At 33.7% G+C, this 27,412-nt stretch overlaps 1 protein-coding gene across 5 annotated transcripts in view; it reads right to left on the reverse strand.

Annotated features, from left to right (window-relative positions):
• Positions 1 to 27,412, reverse strand: part of RAP1GDS1 (Rap1 GTPase-GDP dissociation stimulator 1) — a 150,980-nt gene that overhangs the window by 33,804 nt on the left and 89,764 nt on the right. For 3 of the 5 annotated variants that reach the window (XM_082633983.1, XM_082633982.1, XM_082633981.1), the window contains exons 5-6: positions 19,520 to 19,666; positions 6,449 to 6,577 (exon numbers count right to left, since the gene is read on the reverse strand). In XM_082633983.1, coding sequence (XP_082490109.1) covers positions 6,449 to 6,577; positions 19,520 to 19,666 — 276 coding nt within the window. The remainder of the gene's footprint in view (positions 1 to 6,448; positions 6,578 to 19,519; positions 19,667 to 27,412) is intronic. The other 2 variants (XM_082633985.1, XM_082633984.1) reach the window with 1 other exon arrangement.

The raw sequence follows: 27,412 nt of genomic DNA on the forward strand, positions 1-27,412 counted from the left end.
GCTTAGTTGCTCTGTGGCATGTGGGATCTTCCCGGACCAGGGCTTGAACCCGTGTCCCCTGCATTGGCAGTTGGATTCTTAACCACTACACCACCAGGGAAGCCCCTGACAAGTCTTTCTATCAAAGGCCAACTCCTCATTCCCTCTTGCCTCTTCACCGTCTCCAGCCTCTCACTCTAGAGCCTCATCCTCACCATTTAAATGTGCTTTAATATTTCTCACAGAAAAATAGCAATATTAAAAACAAACACCTTCCCTTTACACCACTTTTATTCACTACCATCCAATCTGTTCCCTTTCACAAACAAGTTTCTTGACAGCATTGTCTACATACACTGTCCTTACTTTCTCAACTCACATGCATTCCTACACCCAGCTCAAACTAGTTTGGCCCACCTCTCCATTCTGCGATCTCCCTTGCTTGCTCCTCCTCCTGCACCAGACCTCTATACATTCTATTATGGTTCCTTGGATCTTGATCTTTTGCCTTCTCACCTTTTTGAGCCTTACTCTCACCCTAAGCAATCTAACATCTTACATAGCATAAAATAGCACCTATATGTTGATGCTTATATAATCATATCTCTAGCCCTCTTCTGGACTCCAGGCTATTTATTTAACTGGCCATTTGACGTCTCCATTTGAATATCTCTCTAGCAGCCAAACTCCATGTCTAAAGTGGACTTCTGATGCTCCCCTGAAACCTGTTCTTCCTCCAGACTTCCATAATTTAGTGAAGGAACATGTCACCTACCCATCTGCCATGCAGGCAGAAACCTGGGGGTCACTGCTCACTTGTTCTCACTCAACTGTACATCCAAAGAATAACCAAGGTCTATCAGTCTACCTCCAAAATACAACCAGAATCCATTCCTCTCCAAGTCTCTTCTCAGTTTCTTTTGCTGCATCAGATATCCTATCAATTTATCTAGAAGTTTCTTTCAGAGAATTCTGACCAAATCCAACCTAGATTGGTTGCTCTCCATGTTTGTGGGGCACAGCTGACATCCTGGAATTTCTTTTTCATTACCTTGATGGATGCTTTCTTCTCCCTCCTGTATCAGATACTCTATTATCTATGTCCTTTCACCTTCACATTTTTAGTTTTGGTGGAGGCATCCTCCAGCAGCTTCCTGAGAAAGCTACTATGTACTGTGTATAGGAGATAAATATTTTGAAATTTTGACTGTCTGAAAATGCTCTTTCCCACCTAGAGTCTATGCCTGTCATTTAAATTAGTTCCTTACCCCGTTCAATTACTTTCTCATAATAGCAATTATCATAATTTAAAATTATATGCTTATTTATTTGTAAATTCATTTAAAAAATAAATTTCCAACGCACCCACTAAACTATAAGCTCCTTGAGGGCACGGACAGTGTATAGTATTTTAACTACTGTAAATACAGTGTACAGTATAGTGCCCAGTAAAGAGCAGGTGTTCAAAAGAAATTTATTGATTGCATGAATGTGTGACTGAAAGAACAAGTAAATGAATGTAAGAGTGATATTCTGCTCTCTAGTCTCTGGTAAATCTCTGCCAATATCAAATAAAAAATATTACAAATTCAACTTTAAAAGAAAATGGAGAAACATAAATTTTTATACGGCTTAATACAGTTTTGATTCACTCTACTGTTACACTGCTTTTGGCACATGTACCAGATCTATGCCAAAATGATGAGAATCCACTCCAAGACTTGTAAGGAGGATTCCTTAGTGCCACAAAAAAAGGAGTATGGGTGAAGCGTCTTTTCTAATAAGCTAGTTAAACCCTCAGAAATCATAGTTTACAAACGTCAGCCCATCTTACCCTAAAAGGAGGTTAGTTTGATTTAAATAGGAATGATTTAACTCCTTAACGCTGGTGGTTACTCCTCTGTTTCAGACAATTCTTCAAATAAAATGAAACATAAAATCACAGGTGAAGTAGATAGACATCATTTATCTAGTTATGTGCTATTATTCTTTTCAAAAAATAATAGTTCTAGCACTCTTTTTTCCAATCCATATTTTATTCTTCTACTTATTAAACTGAAACCAAATCACTGCTGCTAAGTAATTCAGGTCATTTGCCAGCACAAGGAAACAAGGCACTATGATTAACATAGGAATTAACAAAAACCTGTACTTATCCTGCAGGTGGACACCTGAAAAGAAAAGATAGCGTGAATTATGATTTGGACATTATATTTGAATTAAATGCCATGGATCCTTAACAGACTTTTAGCAAGAAGGCTTATTTCCTAAGGGTTTTTTTTTTTTAATCAAAATTATATATGGGTTTAAAGAGTTAGTCCTAATACTTACACTACTGGCAGAATCGAGTCCCCCTTGCCCATTTCTTCTTCAAAAATAAGCACATAAAGCTCTTTTAGCTAATTCACTGGTATTTACCTCCAAATCTTTAAATAATGTATTTATATTAAGTTTTGATCGACTTCCCACTATGAAAGATGAAGCAATAGCTTTCTTTTCTTCTTGTCTCCACAATACCCTCCATCTTCTCAATGTAATTTTACTGTAATTTTGGTTATTTCAATAATTAGTGTTTCAATGATGCACTATTTCATTTGTCCTGGAATTCCTTTTATTTCCAGGAAATTTTTTTTTCTCACTTATTTAGCTTTCAATGTACTTACATTAGTTCAACTCCACACTCTCCATCAGTTGTCCAGTTTTCTCTTAATAAGCTCGTTCACTTTAGGTGCTCAATCAATTTCATCTTGTAAAGAATTTCCCCAATCTGGACTGGTTGCTCTTTGAAAATAGGCCATTTGGGGCTCTCATGTCACCATAATACTAGGAACTCCTATTTTCCTGTTGGATCTCTTGTTTCCTGATTCCTATGTAGTCTTATTATTTATATCCCTTGTTTTGGTGGGACATATCTTCCAGTGGCTTCCAGGAAAGATGTAGGACAGCAATTTTGAGACATTCATGTTTGACAATGTCCTTATTGTAACCTCAGACTTGACTGATGGTTTGCATATAGAATTCTATATTGGAAATAATTTTTCCTCAAATTTTTGAAGACAATATTCCATTTTCTTCTGGTTACCAGTGTTGTTTTGATACATCTGATGTCTACTGATTCACCATTTTTTTAATGTAACTTTTTCCCCTCTCTCTCGAAGTCTGTAAAATATTCTCTTTGTCCCTATTATTCTAAAACTTCACATTGATGTGCCATGGTCTGGGGGCCTAATTTTCATCTGCTAGGCTAGGCATTTGACAGATTCTTCCAATCTGGAGAAATATATACTTTAGTTTTGTGGTACTTGAGTTATTTGGCCATTTCCTCCTATTTACCTCTTTCTAGAACTCTTCGTCTGATCCTCTATCTATATTTTCGCTTCTACTTTCCATATCCTTGTTTTTTGCTTTATATCTATAAATATTCCTCCATACATTTTATTGTCTTTCATTTTAGCTATTGTTTTTAATGTTCTAGCTTTTTCATTTGTTCCTTTTCTTTAAAAATGGCATCCTGTTTCTTGATTACAGCATTTTTCTCATTTATCTGAGCATGTTTGAGTTTCCCCCACCCCCATCCTGCATAGTTTCTACCTCCTCCGAGTTACCTTTTTTTGTTTATTTATCTTCCATTTAGAGGCTATCCTCACCTCTCTACTTGTCTGCCACTGATTAACTGGGATCTAAAAACTGATTAGGATCTATGAGTAGGAGTGGCCTTGTTTTATTTATTTATTTATTTAATTTATTACACAGCAGGTTCTTATTAGTTACCTATTTTATACATATTAGTGTATATATGTCAATGCCAATCTATGAGTGGCCTTGTTGTCTGAAGATTCCCTGTAGGTCAGATGGCTCTTTTGTAGAGAAACTCCAACATAAGTATCTTTAAGTCCATGTTCTAGAGAACAAATGGGACCATTAAGCATACCTACCTTCACTTAATCTGTGTTCAGAATGGTACTCTGGTAACTCTTACTTCATTTAGTCTGATGTCCCCAGTGTACAAACCCTCTATTTTTAGTCTCTCCAGAGAGTAAACACAGTCTTCTGCTTAGATGGGAAGGGCTAGTTACCACAGTGTGGGAAGGGAAAGAAGGTTTAGAAATCTTGATGCCACCAAATCCTAAACTTTTTGAAGATTCCAAAGAGCAAACTGGTTAGTTCTTGGCTTTCCAATTCAGGATTTAGATTTCAAAGTTTTGCTAAGTGAGTTACTGCTTGCTTTTCTTTCCAGGCTCTAAAAAGTTTCTGTGTTATCCTCTTTACTTGCCCCCCCACCCCGACAACCCCGCTTCCTTTTCCTTGATGGTTTTCCATTTAAAAAAGAATCTATTGTAGTTTTAGCTGGTTTCCAGAAGGGAGTGAAAGTAAGTGCAGATTTTCATTCTAACATCTCTAACCCCCAAAATACTAATATTTTAAGCAGGCAATTTTATTTATAAAAGATTGTGGAGCCAAATAAAAAGGGGAAAAAATCCCATTCTGCTTAATCTATAATGTTAAATAAATCTGCAAACTTTAAAATTGGATTCATGCTATAATTGTGAATATAGAAAAATTATGTGTGCACATAAACTAGGACTGAAAGAGAATAAAAAGATAGAGATGCACATTCCTTTTCGGCCCCCAATTATGAAATAGTTTGCAGTTGTTTAATTATTTTATATTTTGTCTTTATATCTTTAGTGAGCAAAACCATACAAATTTCTGCTATTTAACATTTTTATTAAGAAATTTTGACAAAAAGTAACTCTAGCATTTAATGATATGCCATATTCAGAAGTGTGTGATATGATCTTAATCTTTACCTGTGTCAATAAAATAATACTAGGTGATTCGCTAACTCATGGGCAATAAAGTCCACACTGAAAAGAGAAAACATGTATCCTGGGGCATACATGTTTTATTTCAGTGTTGATGTACAACTTAGCTATTACATGGGCATAACAGACTCATGATATATACTCTAGAAGTCTTAGTAAATGAAGAAGTATTTCTCTTTTATACTTTCTTTCTCCATACGGGGTAAGGGCAGTAACAGCTGGGACCAGAGTATGGAATTGGGCCAAACTAAATTAGGTGCATATCCATCTTTTAATACAGACCCAGGTCTCCCTGTCTGCAGAATCGAGGTGGTCTATACAATTTCCCAAACAAATCCTGACACCTTAATACAGTTAACTCATATTAAGTGGTGTCTGTCTCTGTTACACAGGTTATGACATTATCAGGGATTATAACATAATTTCTGTTTTAATTCTACAAACTATACTAAACACAAACTCCTACATTCCATTTTAATAATGGAAACTAACTTGTAAAACAGTAAATGAATGTTCTTTCATTCTTGGGCTTACTTGAATGATGGAAATAATGAGACAGTATGAAAAAGAAAAAAGCAGAAGAGAAGACAAGAAACATTCACAAATGCCAGGAGATGACCCACTGAATAAAAATGGCTTCTAAAAATTAACTCTGATAAATAATCCCTATTCCCTTAACTTGAAGTCAAAGCAAAAGTAAAGTACTGAAATCAAGATCTTAATGTGAGTGTGCAAGGAGATGAGCTTTCAGTTAGAAAAACCAAGGTTAGAGTCCTGGTGCTTCTTTTTATTTATTTATAAAATGGGGATATTAATAGAACAGATTTACTCGTTTGATGTAGCTATTACTTTAGCTATGATGAGACATCATTTGGTTTCACTGTCCCCATGATGAACAATTTATTATGAACATGGTTGTGGGGTAGATTTAGACCAGGAGTTGTAACTTTCTATCAAGAATTATGGGGAAGGAGGAGAGAAAAGAAGAAAGGGTAATAATATACATGATATAGAGAAAAATAAAACAGGGAAAAGAGATGGGCGTGCTGGGGTCATCAGTCCTCCCTCTGTTAGGGCTGGGCTGTGTTGCTAGCACTGGTCTGTTTCTGCCCGCCTTCTGATTTTCAAGGATTTCTCATATTTTTTTCAAATCCTGTTACAAACATACTCTTATGAAAAAGTTCTCTATTATTTTTTTGGATTTTGTAAAAAGAGAGGGAAGAACCTTAGTCTGCTAGATTTTTTTCCACCTGATAAGCAAATACTTTATACAAAATGTAATAAATTATGAGGTCCTTATTTTTGCCCTGGAAATACTTGATTTTAAGACCATCCCTCACGTTAAGAATACTAAAGTCAAGTGGAGATCATTTTAAATATTCAATTCCATTAAATAGTATACAAGTATAAACTTTAAGCCTTAATACATAAAACAATTAGGAAAGCAAACTAGCTCCAATTATAAACAATACAACCCTAAGATGGATCTACACTTTTTAACATTGAAATAATGTATCTACAATGCTTCAAAAAAAAATAAACTAATATAATCTAAACAGATTCCCAGGTTAACCTCTAAAGGAAAATTTATTATAAGTACATTAATAACTTAATTACATTTTTGACTCATGGCTAGGACTTACCAAGTTCTGCTAAATTGCCAAATGCAACAAGACACATTTCTGTAAGAGCTGCATTTTGGCAGTGGATGCCCAGTAATTTAACTAAGGTAGGAATAACACCCATGTTGATAAGCTGAGCTTGAAGGGAATCTGTAAAAAAAAAAAAAAAAACAACAAAACACACAAAAAATGTTTATGTATTAAATGGACATTAGTAAGAAAAAAACACCTCTTATTCTCCCTATTGCAAACTCAACACTACTTCAATTAGAGTAAAGCAAGATTAAGTCCACTCATATAACTGCCTTGAAAATGTTTAAGACATTAATTCAGAAGAGTTGAATTTTAAAACTTTTCAAAGATTAAAAGAAATTTAGAAATGAAAATAATTCAAATAAGATGTCAAATCACTAATTTTTTTAAAAAACACGGTGCTATATCTTTACAGAGCAGGTTTTAAAATGTATAAGTAATTAAACACTACCACTGGTTTTTAAGTTAAAAGGTTAGACAAAGTAACATTTGCATTACAGAAAGTCACAGAGTATATGAAAAGCGTAAGAAAAAAAGCAATTTTAATAAAGACTAAGACAATAAAAATCTTAGAATCCCTTAAAAATAGTTGCTTCATAATAAAGAATGAAAAGTATATAACACACACAGGTTATTGCTTATTTGCAGCAGAGTGTTCTTTGATGACTGTTAGGAAGGAAAGTAGTTTTAACAAGGAAAAAAAATCTGGTTACTTAAAATATTTGTCTTTTCAAAGTTTTATTTAATAACGGTGACAATCATCTTAGTAAAGAAAAAATTTGGCTTGAGAGGTAAAGAGAATGAGGTCAATATGGCTTTGTCATCATTGCTTGCCTTCATTTTCTAAGGAACTAATCGGTTTTAAAGTACTTAATATGCCTTGGATTTCCACAATGGCTCTTCATGAACAATGATAACAGAATACCTATAGCAGTAGAGTTGAAGGTAAATAAATCAAAATGAAAACCAGAAGTAGTGCCTCTTAGAATAAGCTAAGAAGAAAGACATAAACACTCACATGCCTATGCAAAACACTATTACTGTTAATAACTGGTTCATCTAAAGATAAAGGTATGCCTTCAAAATTTTTTTCTTTTCCTTTTAAAAATTATATGCCATTTTCAAGTTAATAATTTTCTCTAAATTCTTTTAAGTTACCTACTTGGAACCTAAAGATTAAAAATCTGTTTCTTACAGAACACACTTTCCTCACAGCATGCATCCCTTGACGGAGTTTGCGTACTAATCTCTTTGTCACTCTTCATAGTTCTTAACCGTCAGGAAAGAACATAAAGGCAAGGTTGAGCTGTCTCACATGCCAATTGATTACTTGCCCGGAGGTTTCTGTACTTTTTTTTTTTGTGGTACGCGGGCCTCTCACTGCTGTGGCCTCTCCCATTGTGGAGCACAGGCTCCGGACGCGCAGGCTCAGTGGCCATGGCTCATGGGCCCAGCCACTCCGCGGCATCTGGGATCTTCCTGGACTGGGGCACGAACCCGTGTCCCCTGCATCGGCAGGCGGACTCTCAACCACTGCGCCACCAGAGAAGCCCTCTGTACTTAATTTTTACTGCTTTTAGAGTGAAGTATGAAGAGACAGCCAACAGAGGCTTATCAGCCCTGAAAACTGACGGTAATTATGGATATTATCTGGTTTGGCTGTGGGGACCATCTATACTAGAAAGGGGCCTATTACCAAAACAAAAATAGGAAACAAGGCCTGAGACAAAGTTAAGTTTACATTTAGAGTTCAAATAGTCTAAAACAATTTCAAAATTTGCAATGGGATTATGAAGTCTGTTCTAAAAGGAGATAGATATAAAAGAACATTCAACTAAATGATTTGTTTTTATGCTTTTGATGCTAAATATTTTTTCTAACTTTACAATTTAGTAATTAATGAATGACAATACTTATATTATTTTACAGGCAAATTACTTGTTATACCTATAGTATTATATCTATTATAGTATTATACCTATGTGTTATAGTGGCAGAATATTGTATTGTGGTTATAGTATTTTTAAAGATCATGTACCAAGAAGCTTTCCAAATTAGAAATTATTTTGGTTACTTACCAGTAGATAGAGTTCCTTACTATTGGACCACCTCTGCAGATTCTTGTTCTTTAGCAGTATTTTTAACTTTATTTATTTATTCATTTTGACTACCTCTTCAAATACTGCAGAGCTACTGAATCATTAATTTTTAGGTACGTAAGCGTGAGCACTAGCGCATGCATTGAGTGAGTCAAACTCCACTATATGTTTGCATATATGTAAGCATCACACACCCCCTCAGTACTATTGGTCCAAACTATAAAAATCCAACAGTCCAGGGACATTAGAGGAATAACAAAATTTGTGAAGGAGATAACAGGAGAATGCCACTTAGATGTTCTTCATGTTCTCTTAACTTAGCATCTCTAATGCTCTCTGATTTTACAATATTATGAATTTTGGTTCCAGGGATAAGAGGGACAAAAGGTTAAGAAATATTACAGAGTTTCATACAATCTGTGGCATACAAATTGAAGCAGTAATATTTGAAATTGGGGTAGATCAGCAGAAAAAGTAGCATAGCTCAATGGCATATGGTGTGAATTGCCATAATTCATGAAAATCACACTGCTACATGAAAATGTGTTTTCAAGCTACCCAGGAGTCAAACTGATTGTATACTCACATACAACACACATACCACACACAAGTAAAGAGAAAAATATATAGTCATCCAATGGACAGACCGCATTTTGGACCACTTGGGTGCTTTCTTTTATATCCATTTCTATGATGGTAACTAAAATAAAAATTATGCTCAAGTAACTCTAAAATCTGTTCATACCAATTACAGGCAAGTCATTCTCCTTTGATAATGGAGGCCCAAAAGAGGGAAAAGACTTTACTCAAACAGGTTGGTACAAATTTCATTTCGAGATAAGCAAGCATCCTAGAACATGGTTCTCAAAGTGGAGTCCCCAAAACCCTTTCAGAAGATCACCAGGTCAAAACTACTTTCATAAAAATACCAAGATTTGATTTGCCTATTTCACTGTATTGACATTTGTACTGATGGTATAAAAACATTAGTGGGCAAAACTGCTGGGGCATTAGAATGAACGCAGTCAGTGGCACCAAATTGTATTAGTAGTCATTGTATTCTTTACCATCACACATTCACAGTAAAATAAATGCTGTTCTCAGCAATTTAAAAAAATTTTTTTAAATTATTTTTCATTAAAACATGCTATTTATCTTAACGTATAATGGTAGGTTAAGATGGTAAAATGCAATACTAAATAATTTAAAAAACTGTCTTCACTTTTATTTCCAATATAGTAAATATTGATAGATATAACCCATATATATAAACAAAAATTCTTTGAGATCTTCAGTAATTTTTAAGTGTCTAAAAGAGTTCTGAGATCAAAAGTTTAAGAACCACTGCCAACAGATTACCTGATTTTTATAGGAATTGGAAAAAACAATATGGAAAAAGAGATTCTGAAATTCAATGATATGCTTGGCAGATGTGACAATAGAAAAAATGTAAAATTAAAAGCACAGTAGGAATCCTAGATTGTGATGCTCAGATATTTTGAGCAAAATAACATTAATTAAGCACCTGAACATCTCATTTTGCTTATGTGAGCTTTTCCTATTTAAGCCAAGAAAATACTTCATGATTAGATCTGTGTGCCTATTTCAGTTACAACTTACTATGTTATCAATAAATAGTTTTTTTGAGGGTTAAGTAGAAGTCCTGTTTGTGTGGAATAAATTAGTATTAGTATTTATTGCTAGAAGCAAATGATTAAGTTGGATCACTTTTTCTTATTGTCCAAAGAAAGCTTTGAATAGACTTCAAAGGATAGTACCTGACACTCATGCTATTGTAAATGGTATCAGGAATATGACTTTTAAATTAAAGACTAACTGGAAGAAATCCTTAGAACCAGAAATAGTTCACATTCTCTAGATTTGAGAAAATAAGTAACATAATTCAAGACTGAGACTTTTTGCATCTTTCAAAGAATACCAGCAACTCCAAGGGAATGTTGTCAGAGCTCAACAAACACAATTCACAAAAATGCAACCAAGGCCCATACACAGCAAACACTTATCTGTGAAAGACAGTCTTTAGACAGCACAATGTCATAAATGTCTGAAGACTTTTAAAAATTGCTCCTGACACACAACACAGACAAATACTGACCAAAACAGAATTACAAAGTTACATAATATCAAGATGACACAGGCCCTGCATGATCTATGGGGGGGAAGAGGAAGAAAGGCACTGAGGGGGTGCAATACAGATGCATATACAAAGAAATATAAGGCAATCAACGCATGCGCTGGTGTGAACACTTACCTACCTACATTTGAATTTCAATGGTTCCAAGTTCTTCAGGTCACACACACATGGAAACTCCAAAGAATGGAGATCTGGAGAGAAGATCTCAAGTTGAAGAACCTTTTTCCCCCTGAGTTTTAAGTTTAATGTTTAAAACGTTGGTATAGATTATAGGTCCAGAAATGTATGCCAAGAATTGCAGTAATTCAACTGAAGTTATGTTGATCAATTACTAAAAAGAATAGGTTTCTTAAGAAGATTATAACACATTTATCTTATTCCTAAGAAATGGCCCTTATAGACAATAAGCTTATTGATAAATAGGACTTAATGATGAAACTGTGTCAAAATAACACACACACAATTCAAAATATACAGTCTCTACATTAGTATGTATATTTGGTATGTATATTATTTATAGTATAAAGAGTACAACATTTCCTATTTACAGGATTGCATAAAAACCTCATCTACAGTCAAATTAATTATATACAGTTGAAACAATAAAAACAAGCAAATGTAAATCCTGATGAGAAGTTCTAACACAATTTGGATAAAAATCATTTGGGCATAATAAAGATGGAAGAAAATTGCCCTTTACTAATGGCACATGTATATTTCCAAAAATATATATAAAAAGCAAAAATTAGAAATGAGGTAACAGTGAAGTAGAACTTGCAAGTTGAAGCAAGTTGCAGCTCTATCTATTATAATGTTGAAAAGTAAACTGACTTAAATACAGCAACCAAGAGGATGGTTTGTGGTTAAAAACTTTATACATACACATGTGCAGGTACAAGTAAAGACTTCCTTTTCAGTTACTTATGACTTACTTTTTGTTGATTGATCAGGAAAGTGAAGAATTTTTATTCTAAACCTAGTGCTGAGATATAAAACCAAAAATATTTAAACTGTTTAAAATTAACTTCAAATCAATGATTTTGAAAGGCCTCTTTACACAAAACCTGCATTATATGTTTTGCAGATAATTACAGATTACCTCTACAATTTAAGCCCCAGGTTATACATTTCCATGACAAACAGCCATTTCAAAGAAAAAAAAAAAAAGAGAATCAAGATTCATTAGTATTCAGAATATGAGAGGTTTAAAAACAATACATTTACACATTTCTTGCTTTCTAAAAGTTAACAATAAAAAATGAGAAAGTTTTTTTCTGGGTTCTGAAAATAAAAGTCTCTACAGAGCAAAATTTCCCTTTCATAAAAGTTCTAGAGATAACTGACAAAGTACATGAGTGAGTATGATGTAAAACACAGCAACAATGAAAAACCTCAAAGCAAATCACAAGAGAAAGGAAAAATGTTTTATTATTCTTAAGAGGCCTACCCATTGCTGTTCTAAATCCAATGACATCTAGAGTGATTATGTCTTAGTCCAGCAGATAACTTTTTCCCTAGACTCACTTCAGGTTAAATTATTTACTACAGATCAACTCTTGTTATAATGAATACTGCTACAAAGATTTCTACATATACATCTACTCTGATTTAAGAAAATGTTGTGCTTTCATCTCAGAAACAAACTGGTCTTTTAAAACTTAAAATTGTTATTTGTTTTTTTAGAAGAGGACTACTGCCAGCTGTTGCTTACATAGCTCTTATTGGGAGAAATAAATCCAGTCTCAGCTCTCATAGGGCATTGCTGAAAGGCCACATCTATAGTAAGTATAAATTTAAGCCTAAATTTTTGTATAGCAAATTGAGCTAATTGCCAGGTTAATTTACAGACAACATGTATATCTTATAATCATATGCGTTTAAAAAACATGAAAATTCTGTTTTACAAAAGGATTTACTGGTTTTAACAAAAACCAAATAATACTAGTTACCCTGGAGCATTACTATGATTAAATTTTTTACACTTTAAAAATTCATAGAAGTTATTTGCAACACACAAACTGTGTTAACAAGAAATATCTATATAACCTAAAGATTTCTAATTTCTTTCCAAGAAACATTTTTCAAATATTTAATTAAAATTTTTTTTCAGTAACAAGAAATATCTATATAACCCAAAGATTTCTAATTTAACAAGAAATATCTATATAACCCAAAGATTTCTAATTTCTTTCCAAGAAACATTTTTCAAATATTTAATTAAAAATATTTTTCAGTAAATAAAATATAGGCAGTTTGCTGTTAACTGGACTTATTTGTAGTCAGAAAACAGGGTTACTAATTTTTACACAAGTTAGTTTACATATGATACTTTTCTGCCCTGAGCTTCTCACTGAATGAATATTTTAAATGGTCTGAATTAAAGATGCACTGATATATGGCCAAAATCCATTATTCATGTCTGGCTTTTGCCTCAGCTCTTGAAGGTCAAACACCTGAACGCTTACTTCAATGTCATTTCTAGCACTGACAAATTTGTGCATAGTCAATGATCATGTGCTTGATACCATCATATTTCAACCAGTGTAACATCAAAAATTAAAAAAAAGGCCTGTTCTTTCAGTTTTATCTTTACTATCTAAATACTCATTTTTAAATACAGGTAAGCATTTCATGTACAGAGAAAAATCTCCCAATGTGTTTCACGTGTTGAAATTCTATTAGTTGAAATGTAAATGTGTATTTATACTGCAATATTAAAATGTGGCAATAACTAATGAGGGTGAAAGCTATACAAATGTAAAAATTAAGTCAAGGCAGAATAATAGAGATTATATTATCTACTCTCTTTATAATTTACAACAAAAAATAAAATAAATGTTAGGAGTTGTTTTTGATTTTTAGTTACTTAATTCCATTCAGGCCATGAATCTTTCAGGAAAAAGTCCAATTTGAGAAGTCTTTACATCTTACGAGGATGAGTTAAAATCAGAAAGCCAACTCTGCCTCTTTAAATTTTCACTATGAGAAAATTCTTGAAAGTAATATTCAATAACATCCATGATTAGTCATCTTCAATCAAGACATAAAGCAAATGAAGAAAAACATGTTAGAGAATAAAGAACCCCAAACATATTTTGTTACTCCACTGTCCCCAGTTAAAATTGATTATTTAGTATCACAATGCTAAATGCACTGTCATGATTATAAAAATAATCCAGAAGCTGAAAATGCTGCAAAAAGTATTATTTCTATAATATAATGCCAAACTTTAAATCATTAACAAAAAAAACTATAACAATCATTTCATTTTTTGTGTGATAAAATTTCTAATTCTTGCATTCAGAAGTTCATTCTATAATGGCCAAAGCTGAATACTAACACTAATACTTGTCTATGTGGAATTAAACCAAAATATGCATTTGGTACACCTCTACTAAAAACCAAGTTCTTAGCCTGTCCATTAAGTAACAGCATTATTATAGTAATTGTTTAGGAGGATTATGATGAAGAGCTAACCTAGTCTAATTGGTCAAATTTAATAGGCAGAATTAGCAGGAGGCACAAGAACAACTAACTGCTCTGTATGTCAATAAAACAATTTGTTTAAAATGACATTTGTAGCAGAACTTCATGAATGCAACCTACTTCAGATTGATTAGAAAGCTCTGTTGGACAAACAGTAAAAATTCAGAAATTTTTTAGAGAGAACAGCAGTTAGTAAATAAAGAATTCTAATATTATTATTTTTTAAAACCTAAAAACTTTTCAGGGGTACAATAAGTCTTTAACACACCTTAACATACTAGAGTACTTTAATTTGACAAACTGGGCTTCAAAAGATGTAACTTAAAGGTACATCTCCCATGCCTTTATGAACAGAAAATACATGAAAATAGTGTATAGGAAAATTCTAATTAAGAAAAAAAGACAATAAATTGTAAAAACACACTTTGTTTTGTCTTTCCCCCTTAAAGTTAGGCAAAAAGTCTTCAGTGTTTAGGAAATTTATGAATTATTAACTAGCTTATACCCACAGTAAGTAAACTTTGGAACAAGTTCCTCACTCATGTAAAGCAAATCATTCTCTAAACATCTAATATCTAGGAAGTATTCTTTCTTACCTATAATAAAGTAATACCAAAACATAAACAAGTAGCTCAGCCCAAAGTGCATTTTTTTTTTTTTTTTTTTTTCCCGTACGCGGGCCTCTCACTGTTGTGGCCTCTCCCGTTGCGGAGCACAGGCTCCGGACGCACAGGCCCAGCGGCCATGGCTCACGGGCCCAGCCGCTCCGCGGCATATGGGATCCTCCCAGACCGGGGCACGAACCCGCATCCCCTGCATCGGCAGGCGGACTCTCAACCACTGCGCCACCAGGGAGGCCCCCAAAGTGCATTTTTAATCAGGATTATTACTTATTAATTTCTATTCTTCCTTTTTTTTTTTTTTTTTTTTTTTTTGCTGTATGCGGGCCTCTCACTGTTGTGGCCTCCCCCGTTGCGGAGCACAGGCTCCGGATGCGCAGGCCCAGCGGCCATGGCTCACGGGCCCAGCCGCTCCGCGGCATATGGGATCCTCCCAGACCGGGGCACGAACCCGTATCCCCTGCATCGGCAGGCGGACTCTCAACCACTGCGCCACCAGGGAGGCCCCTTCCTATTTTAAATATGAAGAAAAATCAAGTAAGCCAAGTTATTGGCTGAGTTCACTAGGAAGAGTATTATCAGAATTGGGAAACTGCTGGTTGAAATGAAAGGAGCTAAAACTAATTACATATTAAGTGATCTTTAAATTAGAGGAGAGAAGATACTTTACAGGCCTATTTTAAACAACTGAATTTAAGTACTGGGCTTAATACTTAAATTCAATCGTTAAAATGCTCTGATACTCCATGAGCTGCATTTCTTAAATCACACAGATGGCCTCCCTTCAACCATAGTTCAGTTATCTTAAGTCCATGCGGCAAATAAATGTGAGAATTATCATGAGAGTATCGCAGAGAGATTTCAGGAACCATGAAAAAAGAGAAATTACTCTTTTGATAATAAGGAGTTATTAAGATACCACAGAAAAATCAGCTCTATTTGTAAAAATCATAGGTATATACATATATCTATATATACACATACACATACATATATCATATATATGATACTGGTCACATGAAGAAGCCCATCATAGACTGTGTATATTATGTTAGTCACTTTAGAAGGGCTCGCTTGCCCACTGCTCACCTCCTGCTGTGAGGCCCGGTTCCTAACAGGCCGTCGCAGACCGGTACCGGGGTTGGGGACCCTGCTGTAACTACATAAAGAAAATACAGGAAGTTCATATTTCCTCAAATTGAACGTCAAACTGTCAATACGCTTGTCTCTAACCACAACTGTCAAATACTCAGAATATTTTGGAGGGCCACAGAACTGAAGAATGTTTTTTCGCCATGTGAAAAACAGGTATGATTTTTCCCCAAAGGAAAAATTTGAAATGATTTTTACTAAACAAAGTTTTGTTTGTTATTCTAGTTAAACATGATTTTATTTAGCAATATTAATGACACAACTTTTCTAGCTAAGCAATTATAACTTTTTCTATTCAGATATTCCAAAATTACTTGTCTGAATATAGAAAGTTTTAATTGCTTCACCAGTGGGGAAACAAAAGAATATATCTAGCTCATAGCTTAAAGTCTTGAGCTGGTTCAAAAGTTTTAAAACTCGTGAACCTTTTATACAGTTTTATCAAAGGGTATAAAAATGCCTTTACTGAGTGTTTTCATTATAGATATCTTTCTTGCATGTGTTTAAGAAACTTGATTTCCTATTTAATGTATTCAAAGATTTGATATGCCCAGAGTTGTCCACTATATGGACAGGAATCAAGATATCCTAAGTCTCAGCCTGGTGTCAAGCCACTTTTAGGACTAATAAACAATTTGAAAATGTTCTTATGAGAGAAACTATGTTGGTGGGTCTTTGTTACCATTTCAGTACTTTTTTTTTTTTTTTGCAGTACGCGGGCCTCTCACTGTTGTGGCCTCTCGTGCTGCGGAGCACAGGCTCCGGACGCGCAGGCTCAGCGACCATGGCTCATGGGCCCAGCTGCTCCGCGTGGCAAGTGGGATCTTCCCGGACCGGGGCACGAACCCGTGTCCCCTGCATCGGCAGGTGGAATCCCAACCACTGCGCCACCAGGGAAGCCCCATTTCAGTAGTTTTTTATCTCTCTCTGTTTAAAAAAATTTTATCTATGAAGCTAAAGAATAACTCCCTAACTACAAATGAGGCTTAAGTTATTGGGCCCAAGGGTAGAGTTAATTTTTCCGTTAGAGTAATAAGGAGGTATTTATCACTCAACTATTCTACTCAGAAAGTAGCACAGGCTTGTGTACTGGAATTCAATAGTAAATACACATAAAGAGGAATTTCATTTATCAGCGTTAATAAACAGCGCCTCCTGAGTTTCAAAAAGCTCTACTGCTTTTTGGCTCAGTGACTCATACAGGTGGACAGGATCAATACCAAATGATCTTAAGTTAACCAAGAAGACCTAACATTAAGTTGGAAAGTCTTTCAACACATATTTTAAAGAAAAGAGTAAGTAAATAATTGATACAACAACAAAGATGCTTAATAATTATGCAAAACAAAAAAGGATATAATTTAAGTTAAAGAGCATTATGGAGAAAAAGAACCACTTCACAAACTGTGATCCCCATGACAGACAAAAGTAAAGGAAGCAGAGGAAAGAAGATCGTCACAAGTCTGGCATTTGTCCCTTTAAAATACTAAAGATAAGTTTACTTCTGTTTTATCTAATAAGTTTTGAAAGCTGCATTCAAATTGCAGCTTTTAGTATAATGGAACAAAAACACCACTGCTCGAATAATTTTCTGAGAAAAGTTAATAAAGCTTTCTAAAGTATCTAAGCTATTTCTTGGGAATACTTGCACACCAGGGGGAAAAAACCTACCCTTACAAAGAAATATATCACACATTTAGACCGTGCATTCTGCGTACTGTTAACATTACCTTCTCAGTACACCTCCCTACACAGTGTGACACCCTCTTATAGAGACTCAGTCACAATCTCCTTTGGATTAGAATTAGTGATGTTTTTGAAGATCATTCTGCCATTTGATAAGCTTTTGTACAGAGTTTTGAAGAACTTCCTCAAAGGAGAAACAACTAGTTTAGATGCATAACAAGCCTAATTCTTTTATATCCAAAGCTGCCATAATAACTTCACAACTAGTTTCTTTCACTTGTCTTTCTAAACCATTCTCCCACTTAGCTTTGTCCCACTTTCTCAGGTGTCCAAGCCTAAATGAAGCTGAAGAAAAAGGAAGTGACATGAACAACTGGCCAATGATTTCTTACTGCAATTCAGATACCTGTGTCCTATGGTCAAATTTCAATTATTTAGGAACTGACTATTCATTTTGTAGATTACCCAGATAGATGAATTCTCCTGTTCATATTCAGGACATTTTCTCTTCAAAAATGATTCCACCAGAGGGTAAGAAAAATAGAGGTAACTGACCCTATAAAGACTACATTTGTTACTAGCTCAAGTTTAACAGGCAAGCCATTTGATGAATAAGAACTATTTTTTATTATTATAATAGATAACTTTAATTCATAAGTTTAAAACTGGTGTTCCTTGGAAAGGATGTGACCTGAGGACACATTCTGTTTAGCTTGTACAGTGCTAAAGAAGCAAATGTAATCCACCATTTAAAAAACAGATGTCACATGAAAAGTTAAATTTCTAGCTTCCTCTTCCCACCAGATGAAAAGATTTGGCAGTATGTGGCCAAACTGCCACACAGCAACAACTGGCTAGGGGAGAGTAGTAGCTCCCCCCTTTCAGTGGGACAGGGCTCAGTCCCCACCATTTGCTGCTGTCACTAACATCAAGGTCAAATGTCAGTAGCCATTTGTCATCGATGTTTACCCTTTTTAATTTTTTTTTAATTACTGAGAATATTTCTTTGGACTCATGAAGAAATAAAAAATATACCTAAAGGGCCATGTGTTTCTAGGACACATGAAAGAATACTATTACATTTTCAATATACAAGTAAAATTGGTCTCTGCCAGAGACTACAACTTAAAATGCCATGATGAAATAAGCCACAGAAAGACCTTATTGTATTAATTCTAGGAACCTACCAGAATTTGAGTGTTTTACCATGCAGTAATTCATACAATAGATAGATGAATTTTTTGTGACATTTAAAAGTACAATGAAGCCTTTGTTTCACTGTTCTTATGCTCATTTAATTAACAACCATATAGGCTATCTGCAAATTGACATGTTATTTGTTGCTGGGTTCTAAGAATGTTTTACAGTGAAAAGAAACTTTTGTTTACAAGTATTTATTAAATTCCTAAAATCAAATATCTGAACTTTATTTTTCTAAGGCCAGATTTCATTAAAAGACTTTTTTATTGTTATAAGTAAATCCAGTATCTAGAGAAAATAATTCTATTTATACAGACAGTGTTTATGTTTTAAAGCTGCTCCTGGTATTAATATAAAGTAATAAACATGAAGGTATTTTAACACTGTATATTTTTTAAATGTTCATAGCAAAAAATCTTAAACCATACCATTATGTTGTTTCTTATTTTTGGTATTAACATGGACAACCCTTCAACAATTAGTCCCATTTAGTAAATTTGAGCATTTTTAAACACTGTTATTTAATGTTGACTAATTACTAATTTTATATGCTACTTGTCAATGCTTTGTTCATAATTTTTCTAAATAGTTTTGGTTTATACTACAGTAATGATTTTTAATTTTTCCCCCACAGATAAAGCAAGTTTTCAATTTTGTTTACCATTCTCATTGCTATAGTTCATCAGCATGCCACAAAAGACAGTCAAGAGCTTCTCATTGGCGGGATCTGTTTTACTGCACAGTGACCTTAAATGGTCAACTACAATCTGTGCACCACCTGCTTGGTCAACTGCACTTCTGCCCTCATCTGTAAAACAAAGAGTCAAATTAAAAAGAAAAGAAAAAAGAAATGTACCTTACAATTTCAAATATAAAACATAACAGTTATTCCTTATTTAGTGAGTAAGTAGAAAATAAACCTAAGTAGGGCATTAAATATGACTTTTTGGAAAACAAAACAAATAAACATGGAAATGGGGGTGGGATGGGGGAAAAGAGACAATCACTTTTTAGGAGAAAAATGATTATTCTCATTGGTATCATATAGGAACTTAAAGAACTTCTGTGGGTCCTAAGATTTTATGACTATGACATATGAAATATTCTGCCTCCTCTTTCACAGATGAAAACTCTGTGTAAGAGAAAAAAATAGGAACTAATATTCCATTGGAATATTCTTTTTTCTCAGCTTGGAAACCACTGAACGTATCTTTCTATCAGTGGTTTCAAAGTCAGTTATTACCAAAGATAACCATCTGCAACACAGTATAATTTTAGATTACAATATGTAATTCCTAAAGACTAGTACTAGGGTCTTTTACTGGCATTTTCAATAGCACATAAGCATGTTCCCTTTTTTCAGTTCTTAGTAGTTTGTGTTTCATTTTTCCTTATTCTCTCCATTCAAGAGCACACCAATACACTTAAACATTACAACCAGTGGTCAAATGGTCAGACATACCTTCTGTTATGTGTACACCTACATTACATAGAACAGATGTCATTTAATTGTTGGAACATATAAACTGCTTTAAAATACTTTCTAACCCTTGAACATAGAATTGGAAAGAGATGAAAGAAAGACTATGTCTTTCTAAATCTGACTTCCTTATATAAAATATGATAGACTCTAGGACAGTGCTATCCAATAAAAATATGAGAGCCACAAATGTGAGATACCTACATAACTTAAATTTACTAGTAGCCACATTAAAAACATAAAAAGTGAAAAATTAGTTTTAGTAATATATTTTACTCAATCCAATATATCTAAAATACTGATCACTCCAATACACAATCAATATACAAATTATTAATGAAATATTTTACATCTCTGCTTTGTAATAAATCTTTGAAATCCAAGTGTATTTTATATTTTACACTTACAGCTCCATGTCAATTCAGACTAGCCACATTTCAATTGCTCAAGAGTCAAAATGCCTAGTGGCTGCTATACTGGATCTTGCAGCTATAGAAGCACAACAAAAGGATCAGTAAAAGAAATGCCTCACAAAGGACTTATGTGAGCTATGAAATTAGTGAGTAAATGAAAGATTTTCATTTTCCTAATAAAAGAACTGAAACTAAGGTCATATCTTTATAACTGTTGCTGAACCATATTAGAAAATGAGACAATACATATCATTTCCTGTGGTAGAAATACACACACACAACTTATATAGCAGGGCTTCATAATTTTGCAAAATTTAAGGAAATCCATACTAAAATGAAACAAAACAGTTTTGTTCACTTAAGTTTTGTGTCACATCCACTTGGCTTTATTTTATGATTATACAGATGCAGAAAAGGACCCTATGCTAATTAGCTAATAAGATCACGGAAAATTCTTAAATGCCAAGGTAGCTAGTCACATAAGCCAGCCAAGTACATTGGTCATATCTCATTTAGAAATCTAATTTCTAAAGTTTTCTTTTCCAATAACATAAATGTAAATTATCTAAATTGTTGGGCAATTTGTAGGTGGATCATGTCAGAAAAAACTAAATATTAGGATGACAAATCTAAAGGTTCAGACCTTCAATACTATGCATATACAATATATATCCCATCCCTAAACTGCAAAGCTCAAATCGTTTTTGATTCTAACTGTTGAGTACATATGGGCTTTCAAAATATAAATCGTGTATGCTTAGAAAGCTAAGCTGGCTTCCTATCAACACTCAGGTATTCAATATTCAAAACATTAAATAATTCAATAAATTTTAATACAAATTTATTCAACAAATTTGTTCATCAAATTTAATAATGCAATAAATTAAAACGAAGCTACAATTAAAAGACAAATTACCTACTTGTGTTTCACAACCACAGTATTTCGCTTCCCTTCCTTTGCTTCCTTCTTCATTCCCTTCCTCCCTCCCTGCCCTGTTTGGACTACAAGATAGCTATGTGTTATCAAGAGCTGGCTGAGAGCATAAGCCCAATTTCTACCTCAGAAATTATTGATACATTATTACCAAATTTGAGAAGAAAAGCAAAGCACGTATAATAGAAGATATCTGAGTCAAAGAGAATTTTATTAAAATATTTAAAGAATCTGAAGATGCAAAGAAATAATAATGCTTTTTTTTTTTTTTTTACTGGAGTATAGTTGCTTTACAGTGTTGTGTTAATTTATACTGTACAGCAAAGTGAATCAGCTATATGTATACATATATCCCCTCTTTTTTGGATTCCTTCTCATTTAGGTCACCACAGAGCACTGAGTAGAGTTCCCTGTGCTATAATGCTGTGCTATAATGCTGTGTTCCAGTGAGTAAGTTTTTAAAGGCATCTTACAAATTATTTAAAATACATATTAGAACATCTGTCATTACACAAGTCCATATAAATTGTGTTTCCGCAGTAAAGGTAGCCCTATAGCTTTATGTTATGATATTAAAATGAGTATTATTATTGTTCACTTAAAAATAATTTCCAAAAGGTTCCTTATCCTAAACGTTCATGTCTCCGAATGTAGGCTCACTTTTAACTCTTCTGATAATAAGTGACTTCTAATTTGTGAAGCATCCTGAGCTGTCACTTCTAGAAATATAATTTACATTTTTATTTTCCATAATTATGAGGTATCCAACCACTGGAGAAAGTGCAGCCCACCAATTCTTTAAGCCCTGCTACATTCTTTAATGATGACCTGTCACACAAAGTAGTTTCGAGCACAAATATGATCTTTCGTCACACTAGGTAAGAGCAGGGCTTTAAATCTAATGAGATACTGCACTTTAAATCTAACAGGTGGTATTACTCTTCAGTAGTCAAAAAGATATTCAGTAGCCAAAAGCAGGAAGCAATAAAATTTGTATGTCATGTTTAGTATGCCTCACAAATGAGAAAAAAATGTGAACAAGTTGGTATTCCATTACCAAGTGCAAGTTATACGCTAAGGCTGAGGAAAGGACCTAAAAACAACCTCCGAATACAACTATCTGATGGGTTATAGTATATCCTACGTTCAGATTTGCTTGTATCTTTCCCCAAATGCTTAGTACACAGCAGGCACTCAATATTTATGGAATGGATGGGGACTTAGGGTAGATTTTGGTAAAGTATGATTCACCACAGAGAGAGAGAGAGAGAGAGAGAGAGAGAGAGAGAGAGAGAGAGAGAGAGATGAGAATGAAAATCATTTACTTCTTTTTTAATGTTTAAACCACCACAATATGGTTTGGCTTTGCTTTTTTTGAACTTTATTTGAATGAACTCATGCTATATTCATTCTTTTTGTGCCTTCTTACACTCAACAGTATGTTTATGAAATTCATCCACTCTGCTATATGCTTCTTTGCTGTACAATATTCATTGTAGGAACACATAGTAATTATTTGTCTATTCTTTTGCTGATTATTACCTGGGTTGTTTTTAGATTTGGGCTATTATTTATAACACCCAGGTGGTATTGTTGGTTCATATAATCTGCACATCTTCCACTTTTTTAGATAATGACCAGCAGGCTTCCAAAGCCAGTGTACGTTCCCTCCAGCAATGTGTGAACTCCTGCTGCTTCACTCCCTCACTACCACTGGCATTCTATTTGATTTTTAAATCTGATGGGTGAGGTTGAACCTACTGCAGAATATACAGGAGCAGGTCTTTGCTGACAGTTTCCTTTTCTGTACATTCAATAAGACAGTTAATTTAGTTCAAGAGTATGTAGCATGTACATGGGGAACAAAACAGCTCATGTTGAGGGAGGGAGAAAGAGAGATAAATGGATGCATACATGTTAGAATTTTAAAGAAAAAAATGGAAAGAGAGCCAAGTAGCTACTAGAAGCTGACTATCAAGCCTGTGTAAGAATATGACTGGATAAGCACAATTCTGGAAATTTTTTATACTCTTGCTTATAGAAAAGCCTTATAATAATATCAGCAAATACACTGTTTTGTTTTTTTTTTTATCATTTCAATAATCACCAGCTTTCTGAAAGGAGAATTTAGAAGGCTTAAATCTTTGAAAAGACTAAGGAGGAAGACTGGGGAAGCAGCACGGTGTTGGATGTCAAAGTGGCCCATAATTTGCAATAGCAAATTTTATCTAAAATTAATTTTTAAAAATAATTTATTTTTATAATCTAAAAGTCTATGTTTTCCATGCTACCTTCCACTTTTGTGGTTTAAACATCACCTTTTTTCATATTTCTTCTCAGAAATTCTCAGTATCATAATTCTATTTTAAAAGAATTATGCCTATATACATATTTGTTATGTTTTCCTCCCACCCTCTACTTATTTGTATAATAACAAGATCTTCATTCCTTATGCATCCATCTGCTCAAACTACTTATTTCCCACCAGAAGTAATAATCCTCTGTGACATCAGGAGTGGTTGCTGTGGTGATGATTATGATGCAGCACCTCAGAAAATTATGACTACACGAGAGAAATAAACTACAGGAGCTGATCATACTAATAAGCTTTCATCTAAATTTTGTCAAAAATTAATATTGAAAAACACGAGAAAAGTATGTGTTGTGGAGATACTACTGAATAAATTATCTTTTGTGTTTTCAAAGAAGTTTTAGCAATTAAAGAGTTCACTTTTAACATGTTACACTGTCATGGATGTGTGCACTGCCTCACTCACTCTGTTTTCTAGAAAAGCATCCTGCACAAGTGCTCTGTGTTAATTAACAATGCTGGCTGTGCACCGGCTGCACACACACATTATAGTAAGTGCTAGAGATTTGGCATAATTAAAGATGATATGGAGCATAAAGCTAACAAAGGCTCTCTAGGGTTACTGATGGCCAAAATAAAAGCTAAGGCTCTGAACACAGAGATAAAAATGACTTTTCTTGTACATGTACTTTAGAGATAATACTATTATAAGTGAATTAAGAAGATAAATTATAAACCATATTTCATTTTTCTTATATTTCAACTCAGACTTTGCTTAAAGAAATTGTGATGATTAAATATCAGCCTTCTGAACTAAAACTTGGGAAATCTGAATTCCAATTCAACGTTCCCTCATTAAACACTAAAAAAGGTATATTGAAATACTTTTACCATTTAGTTCAGCAAGACAGTAGCATTGTCTTGGTGTCAATTGTGAATCTTTTTTAAAGATTCATTTCTGACAAGTTCTTGGGTATCTTTACCCCCAAAATCTTTTTAGGGTATCCATGAACTTAACAAATATTAAGACCAATCTACATTAAACAACAGCTGTCCAAAATGCAGGCTAAACAGAGAGAAGATGATAGGCAAAATCTATTTCACATATAATTGGTTAAGAGATTAAAGAGGCATAGTACAATAACACAATTTTCATATCTGTATCAAAACTCATGGAGAGTCACACATCCATTCATTGAGATCCACGTTGAGAGTGAGAAATTTCCATATCTCTGAGAAAATGTGCTTTAACTAATGATATTAGAATCACAGCAAAGAATGAACAAATTACAATCTTTTAACTCTGTAAAACTTATATGCCTTATAAACAAGGACAAACCCTTAAACTATGCTGCACATCTTTTCACACATCCCTGTCACATTACCCATGATGAGCCATCCAAATAGTCACAACTTTTACAAGTCCCTCCCTTTCCCAACTTCTGCATTCTTAACAGAAACCATGTTTCCTACTTTCACAGACAGAAAAGAGAAGACATCAGATACAATCTTTCCCAGTTTTTCACCCTCTCCACTATTAGATCTAGGATGATATGCAACTTTTCCCAATCACTTTCAGTATCTCATACTGTAATTAAAGTTCAGTTATAGCTATTTAAGGGTAAAGAAGATTTATTTTCAACAGGAAGTAAGACTTCCCTTTTTAAGTAAATAAAGTTGTAGACATGTCATAAACTGAGGACCTGAATGGAAAGAACATTTAATGATGAAGTCCTTGGACTAGTCCTGGTTGTTGGAGTAGAAATTAGAATTTTTTTGTTACCTAAAATTTGGAATGTTAAAATGAAGAATTTCAATAAGGCAAAGTAGAAGTTTTTAATATTTAAAAAAACTGAGGTAATCACTCACTGAGTGATTATCACTGAGGTAATGACATAAAATAACTATAATAAGGTCTTTAAATTTGGGGTTTTATTAAGATTGACCATAAGAAAGCCTCTAAACCTCTGTTGATATCAGTTTCCTAATCTGGAAAAGGGGGGAAAGCAAGAGTAGAAGATGGTCAGACTTCTTTTTAGCTTTGACATCCACTTATTCATTTCAATTTCTACTTCTATTTCTGCTATGCTATTTCTTCTATTTCTTCCTGTGTGCACACAGGAAATACTTAACATAAGCTGTGTAAGGTTTTTTAATGTGTTAAATTTTGCTATTTTAGCTTTCCAATCATTAATCATTATAATTCATGTACTTATTTAAATTTTTCCCAAGTAAATATTACTAGACACTATAAAGACCATGGCAAATAAATCAGAAATTCTTTTTACAAGCTAAGCTAGAAAGTTGAGCTCTGAAAAATTATACTGTCTAGAAAGAACAATAATAATTTTTGATGTGCTTTTTCTTAGTGAACAAAAAAGTGATTCAGAATAGGTGCTTAAAGTCAAAACAATTGTAACTTAAGACCTTACTAGTATTGGTTTGGAAAAAGTGATAACATTATAAAGATGCCATTTATTTTAATAACATTTATTTTAATCACATTCCTCACGTCTTTCCTTCAGACTCTACTACTATGCCACTTTTAAACCTCTAAGAACAAGTACTTTGTTATAACAGAATTTAAAAATGTATAATATATACTAAACAAGGATCTTAATACAACAGGCAACACAAATTAGACTCATATTAAATGCAGGGACACAAATACTATTCTGAGACTTTTTAGTCAATACTAAACTATAAGTGAGATTAGAATCCTAGATTTTAAACTTCAAACAGCCCATTAAGAGCCCTTTCATTTTCAGTGAATGCCAGCCACATGTGTTATGAAACTCAGATGCCTTAGATAACTAAATGAAAAATATTACCGAAAATCCCCAAACTATCACATTACTCAGTTAAGAAAATGATTGAATTTCTAAAGTTTGCAAGAATTCTGTATGAATAATGATCCAAATAAGGGGTAAATAGGATAAAGTTTGTAAATATTTTCATTAAAATGTGATTTAAAAAATGTTAGTTGCTATCTTTAAATTTACCTGAACTGAAAAGGAATCAAATATCAAATTTCTTCTTATAAACTTAAAACACAAATTTATGACACACAGATTTACTCATGAGCATATGCTTAGCCTGCCATTTAGGTTCAGTAGTTTAATATCTTTATCTGAGATAACGCTACTGATAAAGGAGTCTGCTTTTGAGACACTGACATTATTCCTGCTTATTATGGGTTGAACTGTATCTCCCAAAAATATATGTTCAAGTCCTAACTCCCAGTACCTCAGACTTTATTTGGAAACAGGATCATTGAAGAAAGATTAGTTAAGATGAGGTCATACTGTAGTAGGGTGAGTCTCCAATCCAATATGACTGGTATTCTTATAAGAAGAGAGAGATGCAGAGAGGAGAATGCCATGTGAAGACATGAAAACACAAATGGAGAAGACAGC

The sequence above is a fragment of the Mesoplodon mirus genome (genome assembly GCF_964341445.2).
Source record: "Mesoplodon mirus genome assembly, chromosome: 2".
In the NCBI taxonomy this organism is placed as follows: Eukaryota; Metazoa; Chordata; class Mammalia; order Artiodactyla; family Ziphiidae; genus Mesoplodon; species Mesoplodon mirus.